Source organism: Phalacrocorax carbo, chromosome 2 (genome assembly GCF_963921805.1).
Source record: "Phalacrocorax carbo chromosome 2, bPhaCar2.1, whole genome shotgun sequence".
Classification (NCBI taxonomy): domain Eukaryota; kingdom Metazoa; phylum Chordata; class Aves; order Suliformes; family Phalacrocoracidae; genus Phalacrocorax; species Phalacrocorax carbo.
This window is the reverse complement of record NC_087514.1, coordinates 163189974-163210731: the sequence shown is the minus strand read 5'-3', so window position 1 is coordinate 163210731 and position 20758 is coordinate 163189974. Positions and strand designations below refer to the sequence as shown.

Sequence of the window (20758 nt, the reverse complement as noted above, 5' to 3'; positions counted from 1 at the left end):
TAAGGTCTCCCCTCATCATCCTCCTGTTTGGTCACCAAGCAGCTCCAATAATACAAGGATTTTGGAGTGGATTAAAAGCATCCACTGCAAAAGAAAAAACATTTATCGGGATTTTCTTGGGGAACAGTTCTTTTGGATAGTCCCTTGGTAGAGGTTTTTACTGCTCTTGTTCCCGTTGTAATATTCTTGTAGTGGAATATTCTCCTTTTATGGGGGTCCCCTGATATTTACCTCCATAATCCAGAAGATACTTAACAGTGTGCTGCAAACACACATGCACACACATACACATACACACCCTCTTCAATACTCTTGCTCTACGGAAAACAGGTGGACTGAAGCACGTATGGAATATGAGCTGCATCCCTAGCTGGTATCAGTCAGTGTGGCTCCACTCACATAACAACTGGTTCTGTAGAAATTGAAAACCACCCCAGCAGCCTGGGTATCCATTCATTTTAATGTCAGCTGGGCACTCGTCATCCTTGGTTAACTTTTCAAATGTAAGATTTGACATCTGAACTTTACTCCCATATTCTGGGAAAACAAATAGAAAAGTCAGTAGTACCTAGATAAAGAAGTCTAAGATGCTAAGTTTTTTGAGACATCTATGCAAACTATTATTATTTAAGCAGATGCTCCTTTGAGAAGGTGTGGCTTCTATTAATTCACTGTTTGCTTTGTCTGTGTTTCTGAGTTTCAGACTACAGAAAATGGTGGTGTATGAGCTTTATTGTTGACAGTTTCATGCTGTGTGATTAACTCTCATGAGTAAATCTGCAAATGTTATTGCAGATTTTTACAGTTATTTAGGAAAAATCAGTTGGAGTCAGGCACTCAAATGTCTTTTAAAATGTGACCACGATGTGCCAAGGAAAATATAAACCTGCAAATATAAGGCAGATCCTCACACGTCTCACTTTCATTAACTCATCGTTTCTCTGCAGAGCACTGCAATCTTTCGGGGAAGGCCCTTTATACAAGCTTAGTGATAACTTCGTTATGTTCTTACTGCGGTGTAAGTCAGAGTCAGAATAACCCACTGAAATCAATGGGAGCAATATCATTTATGCCAGCTAATGATGTGATTTCTTCTGTGCTGATCAGTAATGATGCAGTTACAGAAGCATCAAGGACTCATCGTGGAAACATTTTGCATGAAGTTATAGTGCTCATGTTAATAAATCAAGAAGGGGAATTGCTGAAGGTATCTGGAGCCTAATGGTGGATACGTTTGGGGATCAAGAATCCTCAGTCAAATAACTGAAATGGTATAAATTAATGGGTTCTGCTAATTGGTTTTATTATTTAATAACAATAAATCTGCAGTTCCAAAAGGAATTGCTCAAAATTCATTTTATTCTGGTTACCTATGGAAACGGTGCAGAGGGAGATCTCGCCAGCATCATGTGGATTTGCCCGTATCCCTCCCAGTGCCTTCCCAAGCCACTGGCCAATGCCACGCAGCTCTGACACAGGAACGACAGGCTCACATAAAATTATTTTTTACAATTCCTGTGAAAATGGGCAGCCGTGGAGAGGATAAAAACTGTGTAAGTGTTGCAACAGAGGGAGAGAGGGAAACAAGAGTCTAGATGTTATATCAGAGAATTTGCATGAGACTGAGGCCACAGGGAAAAATTTAATTCGTGCTCGTACCTTCAAAAAAATCAAATATGAGGCTTAAAGTCTTTGGGACCCTAGTCCTTCTAGTTTGGGGTTTAATCAGGAATGGAGCCATAATATTTGTTTGGTGTTAGCCAAAAATAGGCGGGTTTTTTGGATTGTGGTTTTATTTTCCTTTGTTCAGGCCAAAAGGAGAAATAAATAGGCTTTTTTTTTTTTGGATTGTGGTTTTATTTTCCTTTGCTCAGGCCAAAAGGATGAAAAAAAAATTTCATTTTGTTTAAACGAAACTTTGAAAACAAAATGTTTATTTTTCTTCTGAGTTGTTTTGGGTTTTAATCCTATTTTAAAGATGAAGCTAAACTTGATTTCAAATCTTTATGAAATAATACAGAAATGAAAGCTTTAATGTATCCAAAAGATGCCTTCTGTTTATTTCAGCTCAATAAACAGAAGTGATCACAACTTGTGGATGGGTTATCGTTTTGTAACTGTGCTTCTTGTGCAATAAATCTTAGTCCACAGAATTTTGCTGGGTTTCGTAGTGCATCCGCTGCTCTCTTGACTGCCTAGAGATCATCAATACCTCATGCATATGAAGCCTGAAATCAGATTAACTGAGGGTCAAAAGTTTCAAATACTTTAGTAGAGTTAATTAAAAGGCTGGAGAATGGTGAAACCAAAATGACATCAATGATACCAGCTAACATAGGTAATTAACGTCATGCTTCAGGGAATGCGCTGAATGCCTGCTTGGTCAGAAAGAAATTTTCCTAGACTTCTTTGTGTAGCATTATGGAAATCACCATCAGCAGTTACTTGTGATTTATTGATGTGATGTTACCACCTGCCTCGCTACAGCTAATTGTGTATTCCACAGCTGTGCTCTCACTGCACGGCCATTAGAAGATGCCTTCACTGATACATTGAGCCTGACCAAAAACTCCTGTTAAAGTTATGGCAAAATCCAGAGGTGGTGTGTGTAGGGATGTGACTTAGAGTGAAGCACTAGTGGCAGGAATAGCGGGGATGAAGTAGCTGATAAAAGCATATCTTTAAAGTAAATTTCTTTTTCCTAAATGTCAGTGGCGCCCCTTCCCTTCAATGGAAATGAAGCAAAACTGGGACATTAGCTTCTATCTTATATTTTCTTTGAGTTGTTCAGCAGGTGGGTTATGCCTAAGATATGCTTAGACTCCTAGGATACAACCCTAGGCTATGGCTGAACCTCTCTGAAAGATCATCTGTAGTCAAATGACCCGCCTCCTCTCGTCTTCTTTCCACACGGCTACTTCTGAAATTTCTTGCAGAGCGCGGGTGTGGACATGCCTTATGGTGTGTCAACTTTCCAGACATGCTCAGGTACAGGAGATCCTGCAGGTTGTGGTCAAAGCCAAGCCTCAGCAGAAAGTCACAGACATAGCTGTGACTTCCCGACAGCACCTAAGATATTCTGATTCCAAGTCAGAGGTTTAAGTCTGCAACCCATGAAAGAATTCGGTCATTGATTTTTAAGGAAATAACAAGATATAGAATTTTTAAAGTGTTCTCACCATGATTTTAAAAAATTCTTTTCTGTTTCCTTTCCAGCCCTGGTGTCGATGTATTACCACTGTCTACAACTATTTTGTGGTGACCAATTTCTTCTGGATGTTTGTGGAAGGCTGCTACTTACACACCGCTATAGTGATGACTTATTCCACAGATAAGCTGCGGAAATGGGTCTTTCTCTTCATAGGATGGTGTAAGTGCCTTGTGTGTTTAAAATGGTGTTACATGGTATGTGGCATTAAAGCGATAAAGACAAGAGCAGAAAGAATGAACTTCAAAAATCCCACTGAGGTGAAATCTGACATTCAAACCTAACTTTGTCAGAACACGAGATCAGGTTTCGTTCTTCACTGTGATGATGATATAAAGCTAATAGGTTATTGCTGGGTTTGTCTTCTTCATTTGGATCCTCAGGCACTTGGTGTTAAGGAAAGAAAGAGAACTCCCAGGCTCAGCGTTTTGGGAATGCAGCAGTTCATACCACGTCCCTTTCACTTTGATCAGCAGAGCAGTGATCAGAACCCCTTATATACCGCTGCTCAACACAGCATGAGACAGAAGAGGCCCTGTCCATGCCCTGGGGACCACTCAGCCTCAAGAGACAGATGAGACACTTCTAAGTGAGGAGCTGACTAGAAGAGAAGCCTGATTATCTGCCAGTCCAACCTTAGAGCTGTCTTGTGGACTGCTGAGGGGGTTGTTCCTAGTACGGGCTGGGAACCGGCTGTCAGAGTAGCAGCGCTGCTGCAAAGGATGTAGGGCTTGCAGTGGGTACAGGCTGAGTATGAGCCATCAGTGCCTTCTTATCATGAATAAGGTAAAACACATACTCTGTGGCCAGGAGATTGAGGGAAGTTACTAATGCTTTCTACTCAGCTTTGGTAAGGCTGCCTGTGGTCAGTTCTGTGTCTCTTAGGTCAGAAGGGATGTGGATAAACTGGAGATTATCCAGTAGTAGGCTGTCAATATGATCAGGGATCTAGAGGACATGACCTGGGAAGTGAGGCTGAAGGAGATGAGCTTGTTTATTCTGGCAAAAAGGAAGCTAAGGAGGGGTCTGTTAGGTACCAAGAATGATTTGAAAGATAATTACAAAGATGATGGAGCCAAATTCTTCTTAATAGCAGATGTTATAAGAAGGGACAATGACCACACATTGCAGACTGGGAGGTTCCAGATGGACATTAACGAAACAGAAAATTTACCAAAATGGTGGTGCAGCACTGGAACAGATGACTTAGAAGCTGTGGAACCTCTGGCCCTGGAGGTATTGAAAATTCAGCAGGGCTAAGCCCTGGCTGAGGTGAGCTAGTGTTGATAGTTCTGCTTTGAGCAGGAGATTGGACTGGATACCTTCAGAGGTCCTTTTCAACCACTATATCCATGATTTGAACTTGGCCAGGAGAGGTTTGGCAAGACAAGCCCCATGTGGGCAGCTTGTTCACTCGGATGCAAAACCTGAGGTCAAGCAGAACTAGTGAATTTGGCGGTTCTTTTGACAGAAGGTGGAAAAAAGTCACAGATATTTTCTTTTCTGAAAGTAGAATGACATTTTGTTCAGAAATGCCTCTTCCTCTTACAATTGAGCAGAAGTAATTGAATTGCAGTTCTGAAGGCAGAAACAGCCTTTAAAACAAAATATGTCATTCAATCCAAAATCAAATGGGAGGAAAGAGGAGTTGTAGTAGAAAGAAAATGTTTATGTGAGTAATTGATTCAGTTTTGGTTTTCAGTATTTTTCAATTCTGTCACCAAGCTGGAAAATCAGCTGCTCACACAGCTCTGACAGACCCCCTGACTGGTTTGGCCCCTAGTATTTTCCCTCCCTACCCCTCTCAGAAACCTCCGGGTCTCTGATTACTAATATAGGAGTGGCGTGAGCTGAATATACCTTTTTTTTCACTCTTTTGGGGTGCTTTCTTCTTTGCCTTCCCATACATGATCTTTTACCGTCCTCAGTCCCAAATCCCTGTTCTTTGCTTCACAAGGAAAAGTAAGATGTTTTCCTCTAGAAGGACGGACATGGCGCATTTTGTCTGTTCATGCCTAGCAACAACATGGGAGAAACAAGGGCACCGGACCCTGAGAGTCAATGGTGAACAAGACAGAAGACGACACAATCACTTGCAGGGGACAAGAGCCACCGGGGGTGGGGTGTGTGGGAGATCAGAGCTGCACTACGCTCGTTGCTGAGGTTAAAGATGACCACTTAGCAATTCAGTCCTTTCCCTGCTATGTTGTGGTTCTTTCCACTCTGATTTGTCTCTTTACAGCCTCTATTTCCCACAGAAGAGGCAACAAATGAGATGTCAAAAGGCAGTGTTAGATGCAAGGCCGTGCCGACTCCTACATGAAGGTTTAAGGCATGCTGAGCCATGACTTGTCCTTAGAGCGGCAGTGATTTCAGAGGGATGTGAATCTGGAGGTTGGAGGGAGGGATGGAGCTGGAGAGCCTTGCCTTGTCATTTGTTTTTGCCTGAGTTGACAGGTAAAGGCGAATTGGAGAGGGCAAACTCTCCTCCTCCATTTTTGACATTATTCAGTCTTCCCTTGAGGAATGCCTGGAGGAAAAAGTTCCTGTTTCCCCCAAGGAGGTCTGTGTCAAAAGGCCAGTTCCACTTACGCTTCCTCATTTCCAGTTTCTTGCTCCAGCAAATCCCCCTGAAACTGGATGGACTCTGAAGGCCTCACACAAAACAAGCACAAGGACAAGGCTCTGGACATGGGACTCGTAAAACAATAGCATTGGAAAGCAGAGGTTATAGCAATGCAAGGACATTAAGTGTACAAATATAATTCATCTACTGCAATGAGGTTGCACGCCCAAGAAGCACTACCAAGAAGTAACACCTTCTGGGTATAATTTTGAAAACAAGCCCTGTAAAACTAAATGCATGGCCTTGATAAGAACTCGCAGGCACAGAGCACACTGCACATCATAGAATGATATATATAAAGTTAAGAGCAGCTGGATCCTTTAGAAAGGGCAAACAATGAATGAATTCTGACATTGCAAGAGACCAAAATGTTCTTTCACATAATCCTGTTTCACAGGGAAGACTCAACTAAAAAATTAATGAAAATTTTGGAAACGGGCTTCATCCAAAGAACCCAATGAGTTTACAGGCTGCTTGCAGCCTGGGAAATAAAAATCTAAAGGCCCACCTCCAAGAGATGTCTCTAAGGTTTTGTCATATCAACTGCAGGAAAGTTGAAAGGGACCAAAATTGTCTTTAAGCCAGCCAAATTTGTTCTGATCACTTATATAGCAATATAGGTATATATATATACATGTTTGTTAATAATTTTATTAACTTTTCTTACTGGTACTACAGCTTTTTGAAATGACCTTTTTTATATATGCATAAAGAGGTCTTAGCAATTGTGATGTCTCAAGAATACCAAGATAGGACCACTTGTATTTAGAATCTTCCAGTTCATTAACTAAGAATCTCCTTACACATGTCCGAATCTACATCTGTATCATCCATCCGTCCATGGGTTGTGATTAATTCCTGATTTTTTTGCTCCTGCAGGTATTCCTTGCCCAATCATCATTGCCTGGGCCATTGGCAAACTATATTATGAAAATGAACAGTAAGTGTTGTTAACATTTGTGATTGTGTGGCTCTCTAGATAAATTAAGAAATGCCTGCAGGCTGAACTGGTGATTTAGAAATAAAGCTGATAAATAGAAAAGAAGAAAGGGCACATCACCTCCATCCAAATCCAGACCATCTCAAATTTCAGAGCACTACCTGAGTCAGCTCCTGAAAACATCTTTCCCAAATATCCTTGGCCAAGCCCTGAAGCTCTCATGTGATAGCTTTATACATGATTTACAGTCAGGGTAATCTCCTTCCATGGGAGTTTTGCTTGAGTAAGACCTTGGTAAAAACTACAGTTGATTGCTAATGGATTTAGCTTTCTGGGTGTGTAGAGTTCAGTTGACAGTCTGCCAAGAATAGTCTTACGGCTGGATTTTTTGCATCTCTGTTTCTGGCTTTTCCAGTTGGAAGCAGTTAGTGCATGAAATTGAAAAATATTGGAGGTGAAGAGGCATCTGTGCTTTGGGTATTTTTCCTCCAAACATTGATACTGGTCAGATATAGCTCAGCTTGTACTTTTCAACTAGTGTTTGGATCAATGTCTATTATCTGTTACAGCTCTCTTCCCTAGCCTTAAAAATAATTCTTTTCTCCTTGAATCTGTTTTTCATACGACCACACTGTTTGTCTGTCTGTAGTGCATCTGATTAAATGTGTCTACCTTGTAGGTGTCTGCATCTGCACTAATTTGTGGTCTCTTGTGATCAGTGGTGATCAGTCAAAACAGTAAATGCAGTCTGGGGTGCATTTCATCTCATCTGGAAGGAGGTGTCTGAAGTAGGTTGGATAAATTAGATTTACATGCGCTATTTCTCCTGAATCTAAGGGAGGTGGATAGGATGACTGACTGAGATTTGGGCATCCGTGCTGTAGGAATGGGAGGCATTTTGTTATGTGCTACTAAGTTCCTCTTCTCTGCTCCCCACAAACTTCTGAACCCTTGACCAATCTCTCTTCTGTAGCTTTAATGGTGACTTTGGAGATGATGATCTAATTCTCAGGAGTTAAACGTATTGGCAATCAAACAGACACCCTTTCACTGAGGGAGAAGTTTTGTGTGATTCCATCTCTGCCTACAATAATCATACAGAATTCATACTGTAGTCTCAAAATGGCTAGAAAAAGTTCAGTTGGAACCTATTCCTTGGGTGTCCAAGTCAGTCAGCCCTGGGAAATAACCTCAGATCACCAGATTTCCCTAATTTCTGTGGTCACAGATATTCTTGTTTCTGGGTGGGTCAAGGATCACATTTTGGGTCTCCTTCATGGTCAAGCTCCTTGTAGTTGTTACCTTGCATAAGCCAGGGCAGCATGGATGTCTCATTGTGCTGAAGTAGGACTTTCAGCTCTGGAACTAGAGAGGAAGGAAAGTGGGACCCCTGCTAGAAACATGCCACAACAACTGGGATTGCACTGCACACAAGGTAGACGGAGAAATCACCGCATTATCTGTACCTCTGCCTCCATTCACCATCATTGTATACAGGCAGAGTGAATGTGAAAGAGCCTCCCTTTGATGTATCACGGCTATGAAGAAAGACATGGCATGTTTACGCAGATGTGTGCCACCTTTCACCAGCGAAGGCATAACTGGCCCAGATCCTGTGCAACAAAGGAAAGGAGGATACAAAAATACAGTCAGCAGGGCTAGAAAGACAAAGTGATTCTATATGCTATGCAGAATGCCCCAGCTGTTCTTGCTGAATCTCTCGGCTCAAGCTCTCTGCTTTGGGTGGATTATCAAATGGAGCTTGTGCTTTTAAATCCATGTCATGGACAAGCCTGTACACTCTAACTCATGTACATCATTTACCTCACATACTTACTGATAAGGGAGGTGCCAGGATTCTCTTGGTCAACCCAGACAATTAAACCTAATCTCTTGGGATGTTTTCACCTTTCTGTCTTTAATGCTGGTGTTTGCCTTGGAGCGAAACATTCACACACACCCTCGCTGCACATCACAGCTATTCCAAATGTGTGGCGCATTGAGAAAGTGCAGAATTTGGCTTCTGCCCACCACAGTGTGAGGGGTAACAGCCTGGAGCCTCGGCGTTGTGCTCGCTTATTGCCAGCGGTGGGGCCAAGACTCATGGACTTGACTCTGCATGAGAAAATGAGACTGGATGCTTCAGTAGTGCCATTCCTTTGATCTAGTACATGCACCCAGGCAGAGAGGCAGAGCTCTCATAAATGAAGAGCGGATAAGGGCTGTAAGGCAAAGCCTATTAAATGAAATCTGCTTTTTGCATCTGTAGTAATGTCATATGCAGAGGAGGCTCAGTAAAGCAAATGAACCAAAGCAAAACAAGAAATGAATAACTTGCTAAGGGACTGTTAATTGTCATAAATATTCAGTCATCTTCTCAAGCATTACAGCATGTGATACTTCAGGTAGACCCTGCTCACTGCCTCTCAGACTGAGGAAGGGAGCAGATTCTTCTAAGCCGTCAAAGTGAAGCACATGTAGAGTGTACCTCTGGTACAGGTGTCTGCACATGCATCTGTTTAACTTACTTACGGTCTATTCTCCTCTCCAGTCCATCAGCTGTTGGGACAGTTTAGACTAAACTTTGTGGCATTTACAAAATCTTTCTCTGTGCTGGGATGATACAGAAATCACGCCTTTAAATTGAGTTCTGTAAGTGTGTGCAAATATAGACAGATGAGATAAAACTAATCCCTGGGTTTGAGAAATGCTGTCAGGATGCTGGAGCACCTCTCATGCAAGGAGAGACTGAGAGGGTTGGGAGTGTTTAGCCTGGAGAGGAGAAGGCTCAGTGGGATTTTATCAGTGCTTATAGATACCTTATAGGAGGATCTGAAGAAGGTGGACCCAGACACTTCTCAGTGGAGCCCAGTGACAGGACAAGAGGCAGTGGCACAAACTGAAACACGTAAAATTCGATGTGAACATCAGGAAGCACCTTTTTACTGTGAGGATGGTGAAACACTGGAAGAGGTTGCCCAGGGAAGTTGTGGAGTCTTTATCCTTGGAACTACTCAAAAGCCAACTGGGTACCACTCTGAGCAAGCTGCTTCAGTTGACTCTGCTTTGAGCAGGGGGGCGGACTAGATGATGTCCAGAGGTCCCTGCCAACCTCAGCTACTCCGTGAAAACAAGTCGAACTCCCCAGTCAGCCTAGCTCATACATTCCATTTGTCTTGACTGCTGGGGAAATCATGTGTTATTCCCCCATGAGGGCAGACCTAGCCAGCTGGACACGTGCGGAAAACATGTATTCTTCTGCAGCTTCCAAGACTGTTTGGATATCCCAGTGGACAACCCAGAATTCAGGACAAAATGGGAAATAACTCTTCTTCATCCGAGTATGCATTTGAACTGTAACTTAAGATGTTCAGAGGTTGAACTGGGGTTCAAGTTCTATAGCTCATAACAGTTTAAAAGCTCAAAATAGCATACAGGAAGAATGTTAAGAAAATGCTTCAACCAACTTCTTAATTTTTTCATTTTTGTGCTCACTCGAGGTTGTGTTCTCCATAGTGAGGTAAATATAGTTGGTGCTGTGGCAAATACCCTGTCTGGGATAAAGCTGCTCTTTAGCAAAGTCTGACAACTCTGAAAAAAAGTACCAATAAAAAACACACAGATTTTTAAGAAATATTATGGTCATTTCATTGATGGACAGTTGGTCAGGGGAAGAATGTTAGTAAGTTCTAATCAGCAATAATGATACAACCACTGGTGGTTTTTGTTATAGAAAGAACTGTCAGAGAACATGAAGAATATTAATTAGTGCTATTCGATAGAAGTGTGTTTACATATCTGAGTCTAGTCAGAACTGTCTCCTAAATTGTCCTCTTCAATATTCAGGGAGTGTTTGTTTAGTCTTTCAGAGGTTAAAAAAAAAACAACCAAGGCTTTTATTTCACACTGGTGGAATTAAAATTCTGAAGCACCAAGTAATTTTCAGTGGTTTAGGTTCTTTTTTTGGTTTTAAAGAAATGTGCAGTGCTGATTTTATTGCAGAAATAATGGCTTATGTTGGATTTAAAGTAAGAGTTAAGATGACAGGCAGAAAAGTTTGCAATGTCTCAGCTAAGGTACCAGTTTGAACAGTCAGACTGTAAATATGAAATCTAGCTAATCAGGTGCAGACATACGTAACGTCACTGGCAAATATATGTCCTCTCACCTTTACTCACCTGATTTAATGGGTAGATTAGCTATGTTTAGATTACAACGTAACAGAGCTATATTATAGCCTGATGAGATGAACACTGTCCTAGAAAAGCTGTTGGTTTTTTTTCTCCACTCACTACAAAAGACTGCCGGCGCATCGAGCCCCCCTGTAGATGCCTGTGTTATAGAAACCTACCTTTGGCCACAACCTTGTTTCCTCAAATTCTGTGAAAGTCTGTATATACACGTGATATTTTGCTCAGTGCAACCTTGGTCTAATACTGGGCTTCAGATAATAAATGTCAGCATTTTGCTCTTCAGTATGGTCTTACAGCTACGCAATATTTAAATTCCAACGAGCAATGAGCCGCCTTTGCCCTGGGACCGCTTCTGTGCTCTGCCAGCTCTGTTCCAAATTCTCTGCTGACTTTTTCTAGCCCACTAAGTTCTGCCACGTGCCTCAGTCTGCTTCGTATGAGTCCCTCTGCTAGATTCCTCTGCCAGCTTCCCAGAAACCGCTCTTCTAATAGCGCTTGGTTCTCTGAGTTTCAGGCAATACATAACAGTTGTCCCAAAATGCCCTTCAAAAACCTCTCTCAAACATGGGTCTTGCAAGTTCTGGAGAGCTGTGTTTCCTGCCTTGGCATACCTTGTAATTCATTTTTCTTCAAATCTTTCCATCTCTATAACAAAAAAAAACCCAAAAAAACATTTTTCATTCCTTTAAGGCTGCCCTGGGGATTCTTCTTGGATGATAACTTAGCTGGAAGAAGTACCTTATTCAAAGTCTTGCTTTCATCACCAAATTTTGGAAGATTAGTTGAAAAATTATCCATTTATACTAATTTGCGGTCGGTGCACCAGGGAGTAGCAGACATATTTTATATTTATAAAATATTCAAAGCTCTGCCATTCTTTGGGAACTTAAAAGATGTAGAAATTGAATCAAGAAAAGGCAAACGGTTGTGTGACACTGAATTATGTTCCCGGATACCTGCCGCATATCTCAGCATGTCTGTACAGTCAGTTCAGTAGGAGCATTTTGCAATGAGCAAACGGCTCCTTCTGTTTTAGCAAGCAACACGTTTCAGAGAAAAGCTTTGGGGGTATGATGTGATTCAGAAGAATTCCAACTGAACCGTAGCTTTCCTTATCTCGGTTTGTTTGCCTTGAACTCGTGAGGTCACGTCTTACAGACTGCAACGGCTTTGAGGCAACTTGCGTGTTTGTAAAAGTGCAAATCTGCACCTGTCTCCCTGGTCTCCTTGGCTGAGGAGTTACTCTTGGTTTTGTGCCTCCAGTGGCACTAAGCTTATCTTTTGTCACAAGGTGAACACAGGGAAGGCATAATTTTTTCTGGGTAGACTTGTTATGTGGTATCCACAGAAGGAAGGGAAACTCAGACCCTTGAACTCCAAAGTCTACTTCCTAAGGCATCTAGAGCTCCAGTGACCTAAGCCTTAAGGCATTATGATAGCAAAGTTGTCCCTGCTTGGTAGAACCAGGATCCAGACCATGTGTCAACATCTGTAATATTAAATTAGTTGGGCCTGGAGTCGTTCCTGGGGTTGGAGTCCAAATAGCACAGAGCAGTTCACATCCATATTATTAAACCCTCTTGGCCTCCAAATCAGGGTAGCTGCAGTTTGTAGACTGTTGGGAATATCCTCTGGCTCATGCTAGCTCCAGATTTGCTCCCCAGGAATGGTGTTGGAGCTGGCTGTTGTTTGGCCTGGGTCAAAACTGCACCGGGGAAAATGTAATGGTGTAAATTATTGAGTCCAGGCCTGAGCCCGGTTTCTGATTCATTTGCTGACATAAATGTAACTGATTTATTACTCTCAGTTAAGAGAATGAAGTGAACGTCAGTATGGGTTGCTGTGAAATCACAGGCTTAGTCTGTTGTATAACACAGCAGGGAGAAAAACACTTGTAATTAGTGGAAGTGAAAGTCAAGCCAGCACTTCAGTCACACACGGCACATCCAGGCTCTCTGCTCGTTTGAAGCCCTTCAGTTTACCTGTCGTTTCACTTAACCTGAGCTGACTTCCCTTTGGTGATGTTGGATCAGGTATTCACTAGCTTCAGATGATGTCTCTGTACTGTATGCTGGATTTGGTGGTCACCATCTTGGTTCAAATCCAATGGGATGAACACCTTATTCAGCTAGTACCTTATTTAGCCATCATTACTGTGCAACTCGAGACACATTGCCTGTAAGTAACACCCCTTACTTTATGGAATTTGAGTGTCTCTGGGCACTGCAGTAGATGTAACAGATTTTTTTCCTTACACAGAATACTTCTTTCATCCCTTTTTCAGACCCAGGAGGACACATCTGCATCCTTCTTATAGCAAGTTCTCACATTTCTTGGAATTATTTACATGATCAATAGCCAAAAGCATAGTGGGAACATGAATAGTCTAATGGGAGGAGAAAATGGGGCTCAGACCTGTGTCCAAACAGAAGGTGGCTTTGTACCAGAAAACTCACTTGCTGATTATGTATATGATTAAACAACTCAGGGAATAAGGGAACATCTCTCTACAGTGTCCTTGATATTACAATCTAAAAGAAGTGCATCCCCCTTTATAAATGATTTTCTTATTTGTTTTGTTTCTTACAGATGCTGGTTTGGAAAAGAGCCAGGGAAATATATCGACTACATATATCAAGGGCCAGTGATTCTTGTTCTTCTGGTAAGCATGTATGTGGGTGGAAGGACACTGCCATCTCCTATTGAGGGTTAATTTGATAGGCATTTGTGAAGTTCCACATCTACTTTTATGTAAAATAAAACACAAACAAGGTCAAACATCTTCAGCTGTTCTCTGAAGTTGCCACAATAGCTAACACTGCAAGTCAGAACTGCAGTGATCTGGTTTTGGCGGCTTCCTTGACCTTAGGCCATTCTTTCCTCTTCCCTCTGTAATGCTTTTTGCCTTCCTTTGTACAATGTTTTGAGACATGGGAAGGAAAAATGTTCAAAAACGGAAGGTACCTTACAATATCTGCTCATCCACTTGAGGCTCTTGAGAACTAGGAATTCTGTCATGCACACTGATTAGAAAAATGTAGTAATCACGGTAAGGAATTGCATCTCCTTCTACAGTCATCTACGTCTTCTACATCCCCATCATTGCTGTGTATTTGTTTGTTAGCTTTCCTGTTGCTAAGTTCCCTTTTCGGTGGTGCCTACAGTTAACAGGCTGTTTATCTGTTTACACAACACTCTCTCCTGTGCCAATGAACAGCAGGCAGAGGAAGAAGGAAGCTCATTCATAAACCATTTTGAACCCTCAGCTGAAGTGCAGTGATGCTTTCCCAGAAACTACTTGCTATGGATGGAAAAGATCAATTCTATTAGGAAGGACAATGCTGAAAAACCTTATCTATCCTTCCACTCCTTTGCAGTAAAAGCCACCTTGGAAGACGAGAGGTGTCCTAACAGAGAATTCACAGGGCTCAGTAGGGTTGTCTCTCTTAGGGAACCCAGACTCAGTATAGGTGTCCCTTATGTCACTCCAACACCCGTGGAGAAGGTGCAGATGCTCCAGAATAGGCAGCCGCTGCCAGCTTTTTGAACGCTAAGAAGTCTTGCGCTCTCACCTTGTCAGTGCTGTGCCTTTCATGTGAATCAGCATGAAAAAAGCTTCTTGGTTGCCTAGGAAGCCAGCTACTAATCTGAATGTTTCCTAACCTGTATTCAGGAGAGTTAATTTCTGCGTTAATTAAGATACAGCAAACAGATCGTATTGTGCATAGCTGAAAAGAAAAAAAAAAGTAGTAGGAGTCTGTTTTTATGTAAAAAGTCTTTTCTTTATGTTCTAGGGAGAGAAATGCAATTGGTGTGATACACACAATATAACTGTGTGTCACTAAGGGAGCCATCCCAAAACCACAAACAGCCTCACAGTAAACTGACTCACTGGTATAAAGACTAACCCACAGACAAATCCTATTTATACAACACAAGGTAGCAGGTTTGCAATACTCAAAACATTTAGTTTTCATATCATTGCCTAAAAGTCTGTGAATCTACCATAACCCCTTTAGTCAACAAGATCGGTAAAATCCTTGGAAAGCATCTCTGGCAGATACCGTAAGTAGCTTAGAGTCACAAAAATAACTTTGTTGTCCCCAGAACAGCACTTTCTATTTAAAGGCCCCAAAGAAGCACAGAAAATGGAGGTACAGTTGAAGGCTGCCTCTTTATATATGGGTCATTATATCTGTCTCTAATTTAGAGCAGCCTTGAGACCTCTCTAAACTGAGCCAATAACTATACTGCCCTGAACTGATACCATGTATTGAACCTGTCTACACTGGCCTGCACTTGAGCTCTAATTAAACTATTAATGAGATAACAACAGTAATTGCACTGCGGGGTAGAAAACAGCTCATATAATTTAGAGAAGTAACATAAGGGCAAGCCCTTCCTTCCCTCTCCTTATGGTTACTCCTATCAGAAAGCACTGCTGGGTGAGGAAAAGAGCTCTCTGGAAATACAGTTTAAAAGGCAAATCTGAAAACTCCTGTTACAATACACTCCTGATTGCTAAAATGTGCCCCCCCCCCTTTGTTTTTTAAACCGACGGTTGAGTCTTGTCTTTATAAATAAAATACACAACACCACAATGTGTTAAAGAACCTTGACAGGCTCATTTTTTGATCCTTATGTGAATAAAATCATATATAATGACTCAAGCATCACTTATTATTATTGGAGTTACTGACCCTTTCAAGGGTGCTGTGAGAAATGCTGGATTAGAGCAGTGAGGTTTGACATCTACCATGTACTCAGGGCAACACAGTCAAACATCACCCCCACCCGGTACGTCAGTGTGCCTCTGCCTTAACATAGATGGGGACAAAGCGCTGCTTTCCTCTTCCCTCCAGTGAGCAACGGCCACCAGAAACGGAAGACGCAAAGAATTCAAAAATAGTACAACTCTGTGACCTGTTTAAGTCACAGCTAATGAGTTGGACTTGAACTAATGAAGAATTAAAATGGTCAACTGAAGCTCATGTGTTATGACAGAAAACACAGGACAGTTCTGTGAGAGAACTACCCTGGTGTGCTGCTGGAAGGACAAAAAGATGTGAATGTTACTAGGAAAGATAAATATTATTTCCAAAAGAGGGCTCACACTAAAAGCTAAAAGTCTAAAAACTCCATCAAATTACAATTTCTGTCCATATCCGAGCACTCAGACCCTGGCAGTTAAAATTGATTCCTCCCACTTTAGTTAGTTAAGAGCCAATTGCCCGGTGTACAGCTCAGCTGAGCTATGCTTGCCTGCTCAAAACTAGCATCATTACGTGTTCAAGAGGCATCATTATACCAGCCAGGGGCAATATGATTCCAGTGCTCATATTGGTAAATATTCTTAGTTCCAGAGGGCTAAAACCTGCTTCTAAAGATGCCGAGTCTCTTTAAAAGATAGGAGGATTTTGCCTGTCAAAAATTATTTCCACTGGTTTCGATTTTTCATTGCCTTGCCTCTCTGCATTGAACTGCTGCAGCACAAGATAACGTAACACCAAGAAACAGGTCAGGCAGAAGCTCTGAGCTTCTCTGGGAAAAGCAGACTGGCCAAGAATAAAGACTTTCATCATGGTAGCAGTCCTCAAGTCCATAAACCATAGTTGTGGTTACTCTCTGTTACATCTCAGGGTACAAAAACTTCGAACAATGCAGTAGAGAGGTTTGTTTCATTGCTCTCCTCCTTGTCTTTAGAAAAAACTTGAACGTCGACTTGGGCTGAAAACAGGGAAACAGTTTCAGAGGCAGAGGAAATGGGGTATAAATGCTGATCCTGAATATTGGGCAAGAAAGCCGTATTTTTATTGACAAAAAAAAATGTGAGGGAGAAGATGTAGGTAATCATTCTTTGTTTCATTCCTGAATGGATTTTGGCTTGAACATATCCCAGGAGAGATCTAACCATGCAGTACAGTGGATGCTTTGAAATTCAATTTCTGATAGCACTAGAAAAATACACTCTGTTAGGTGTTTTCTCCTCAGATTAGTGAGTTCTTTACTTATAGTATCTTTCCTCAGAGTGGCATAACCAACTTTTAATCATACATCCCCCTCTGAAGGTAAGGAAGAGGCAAAGGGTTGGAAAGACATGCCAGGGAACTGAATTCCAGCCTGATTTTCTTAAGAAAAATACATTTCTTATATGCAATTTTAAGTGTAATCCCTGTCAAAGAACTGGCGAACCATGAAAACACAGCAAGATCAGAGAATGAACCTCAGAAAATAGGCGCCAGAGGCAGTTAACTGAGCTGCCTTTTTTCTCAGTAACTACTGTTGTCAACTGACCCCAGACATGACCTGCTCTGCAATATTTCTCAGAGCTAATATTGTATTAAATTTTCAGTTTTTCAAACACAGATCAAATATTTAGCTTTTTTCAAACCTCACATTTAACTTTAATAGATATTTTTTCCCGTGTGCTTGAGAACTGAACAGTTTTCTAAGCTCTGCTTTTTGGGTCTCCTTGAAAATAATTCACCACAATCAATTAACTGCTGGCATAAGTGGGTATATGAGGTGATAGGAAGTGCTGGAGGTCACTTCTGTCTCTGCCTTCATCAGCTATTTACTTTTGAACAAGTTAGATTGCTGCTTTAGGGCTCAGTTTCCCCACCTATAAAGCAAGTTAATGGTACTTATCTTCCTTTGTAAAATGCTTTGAGACGCCTGGATGACAAGCGCAGTAGGAGAGTTGAGTGTCCTTAAGAAGATGGGCTCGTCCTTATTGCAGTGTGGAATTTTGCTCAGGAGAGAGCTCGCGCGGGTACTGAAGTGGTCTTTATGGTGCGCTAATCAGTAATGATGTAGCATTTGTGTGGTGGCAAGATCGAAGCTTGCCCCAGTGCTCAAGGTGTCACCACACAAATGGATTTTCATAGCAGCAGCCTGTTCTCTGTTTTATTTTCTTTGTCCTTCTCAGCAATTCCAAACATTTTTTCGTTTCCTTTCTTAAGCACCACTGGGAACGGAGATGAATTTTTCAGTGAGCTACCTAGTGTAATTCCAACATTTCTTTTGTGAATGAAAAGACCCAGCGCTCATAACTCTTCATGTAAATTTTGGATTGCTTTACTTCCCCATTGTTTTACCTTTATTTCATGTGATTTCATATGCCATGTTATCGCCTGGTCACTTAGCGTCGTGTGTCCCTATACAGCTTTTTGCAACCAGCGTTTATGCTATCCTGAATAGCTTCATGTCACTAAAAACCTGTCACCCTGCTCTTCGTTCCCTTTTGTAGGTAACTAAGGTCTGAGTAAAACAGCACAGATCTACTGGTAGCCTCTCTCCATTGAGAAAACAGGCTACATATATATACACATACACACACATCTATTCCTATCCTTCCTTTCTTGTATTTCTGTTGCTCATCCATGGCCTATCACTCCCTCCAGGCAAGAACTCTCTGTGTGCCCTTGTTATTTTTGCAAGGATTTGTGTTTACTGGTGTTGCAACATTCATTGTGTTCAGGTGAACTAGTCGGCGAGAAGCCCTGCTGAGTCACATGTGACTGGAGACCCCATGGTAGTTGATTTGATGGGGGAGTGACATGCAGTGTGTTTCTTTAACAGAGCTTTTTGAATAGAAGGAGTTTCAGGAGAGACAGAAGGACCAGCACAGTAGTGAGAGGATCACAGATGGGGTTATAAGATTGGAAAAGAGGCTGTGGACACGCTCATGTGTGATGCAGGGCTCCAGTGAGGAAATGGTGTGATCCCAGCTAGGACTGGAGTTGTGTTTGGACTTTGGTTTAGGTGACAGTGCGCGAAAAGGCGAGGGTCTGTGTGCTGATGTGTAACGCAGACATTGTGTAAGGAACGTCTCTGTTCATCTACCACTCTCTCCCTTCCCCGCCAAAACAGGACTCCATCCCGTACCACCTGCAGGATGTGTACAGGCCTGCCGTGCTTCCCTGAAGAGCTGGTCTTTCACTGCCGCCCTGGGGGTCTCTTCCACAGCCTCCCCGATCACGACCATCCACCACGTTACGCATCTCATTATTCCTGATCAGATAGAGTTTTCCAGCGCTTTGCTGTGTGCCAAAAGGAGTCATTGTGGTGCCTGTGACCTTTGAAAGGGACATTTTTGTGATAAAAGGCCCTCTCTGAGAATCACGTCAGGCCAGTATGATAGAACAATTAAAACAAGGCCTTAAAAAACTGGCGGACTATTCATTGAGGTCAGGATGACAGTATATAATGCTCCGGCTAACACGACAGCTCTGATGCCAATTTGGGTTAATTAATCCTGGGGCAAATTTTACCACATTGCATAAAAATGCAAATTCTAAATAGAATAATATTTAGATTTCCTGGGAGTGAAGAGGAGCAGACATTCTAGGAAGCACAGAAGTACAAGCTTTCTGTGAAGCATAAAATAGGAAGCCCAGCAGAAATGAGCAAAATAAATGCTAGTTGCCCATTAAATTCTCAAAAGCGAAGGCGAAGATCTTAATGACTTCCCAGTTAAACTCCTGAGCTTAAGAAAAACTGCAAAGAAGCCTTCACAGTCAGAGTTCCCTCTTTTGCGCATCTTGGAATATGTTGGCTATTCCATATTACTATGGGAGATAAATTTCTTCTGAAATGGCGTTTGGTTTATATGACAGAAAATTTTAATGACAAAAATCTTTCACTGAAAAGTTTCTTTTGGTTCAAAAGAGCTTCTGGGTTTGTATGTTCAGATTATAATTGATCAGTGCCAAAACAGGTGGTCCAAATGCTTTTTGGATCACTGTTTTATAACTCCTTTTTGGAGCTCTGAATTTTCATCCCGATTTAGAAATGGAAACACTAAACCTCCAAAGACTTGGCAAGATATGAGAACTACTTTTTCCCATCTGGAGTTGGAAAGGGTCTTATTCTAGCAATAAGGATAGTCTTAGCACATCGTAAATAAGAGAATAAGAAATAAGCTGGTTTATCCCCTTTCCAAGACCTTACCTTTGGATTCATTTTATCTATCAGTAAATATCAAGGGAAAAATCCTTAGTTCTATTTTCAATTATGAAGCAGAAAACATGTATAAACAGGAATGAATACAAACATCAAGTGAGATTAAAGATAAATAAAAAGGATGTGTGGCCTGTCATCATTACTTCTCTTAAATATCCATTCATCAGTCTCCATTTATGGAACTGATGTGGGGAGTTTGTCAGAACTGTCCAGTCCTGAGAGAAATTAATTTGTTGACACAATAATAATAATAAAGCCCTTGACAAATAATTGTGTACTTTGCTAGATACAGTACAGAGGCTCTTTTCTAGGAAAACTCACTTTGAGTAGTAAGATCTTTCTTTCTTTGAAATGCTATTATATATATGTAAGGAATAAACACCAAAGGCTTCATCTTCTTTGCTTGTAAATCGGGATCAATCTCATAGTCACTAGAACTGTATGGATTCTCTCCAGCTCAGAAAATAGCTCCATTTTTCTTCCAAAGACTTAATCTTTTGCAAGCTCTGTGCAGCAGCCTGTTCCCTGTTTGATTCCCAGATTGTGCCTTCTGTCCTGAACGAACTGAAGCCATCATCACTGTGAGCTCTGGTGTCAGGCCCAGTGTGGACAAATGGACAATAAAAATCCATCTGATTGTGGGGTGAAAATTTCGCTTCAGATCAGACCTCTTTGCTACCGAAAGGTCCTACTGAGCCAAATGTCTTTCTGAAATGAGGAAGTGTTCTTTTAAAAGAAATCATTAATATTAAATACACTGAAATGTGTTTCTAGTAGGCAAACCCAGAAACAAGTATTTTGACATTACTACATTTGCATCTTTTGCC

At 41.5% G+C, this 20758-nt stretch overlaps 1 protein-coding gene across 3 annotated transcripts in view; it reads left to right on the top strand.

The window, feature by feature from the left end:
• CRHR2 (corticotropin releasing hormone receptor 2) overlaps positions 1 to 20758 on the top strand; it is a 164126-nt gene that overhangs the window by 119571 nt on the left and 23797 nt on the right. For all 3 annotated transcript variants that reach the window (XM_064445137.1, XM_064445138.1, XM_064445139.1), the window contains 3 exons: positions 3217 to 3370; positions 6714 to 6774; positions 13557 to 13629. In XM_064445137.1, the coding sequence (XP_064301207.1) occupies positions 3217 to 3370; positions 6714 to 6774; positions 13557 to 13629 (288 nt within the window). The remainder of the gene's footprint in view (positions 1 to 3216; positions 3371 to 6713; positions 6775 to 13556; positions 13630 to 20758) is intronic.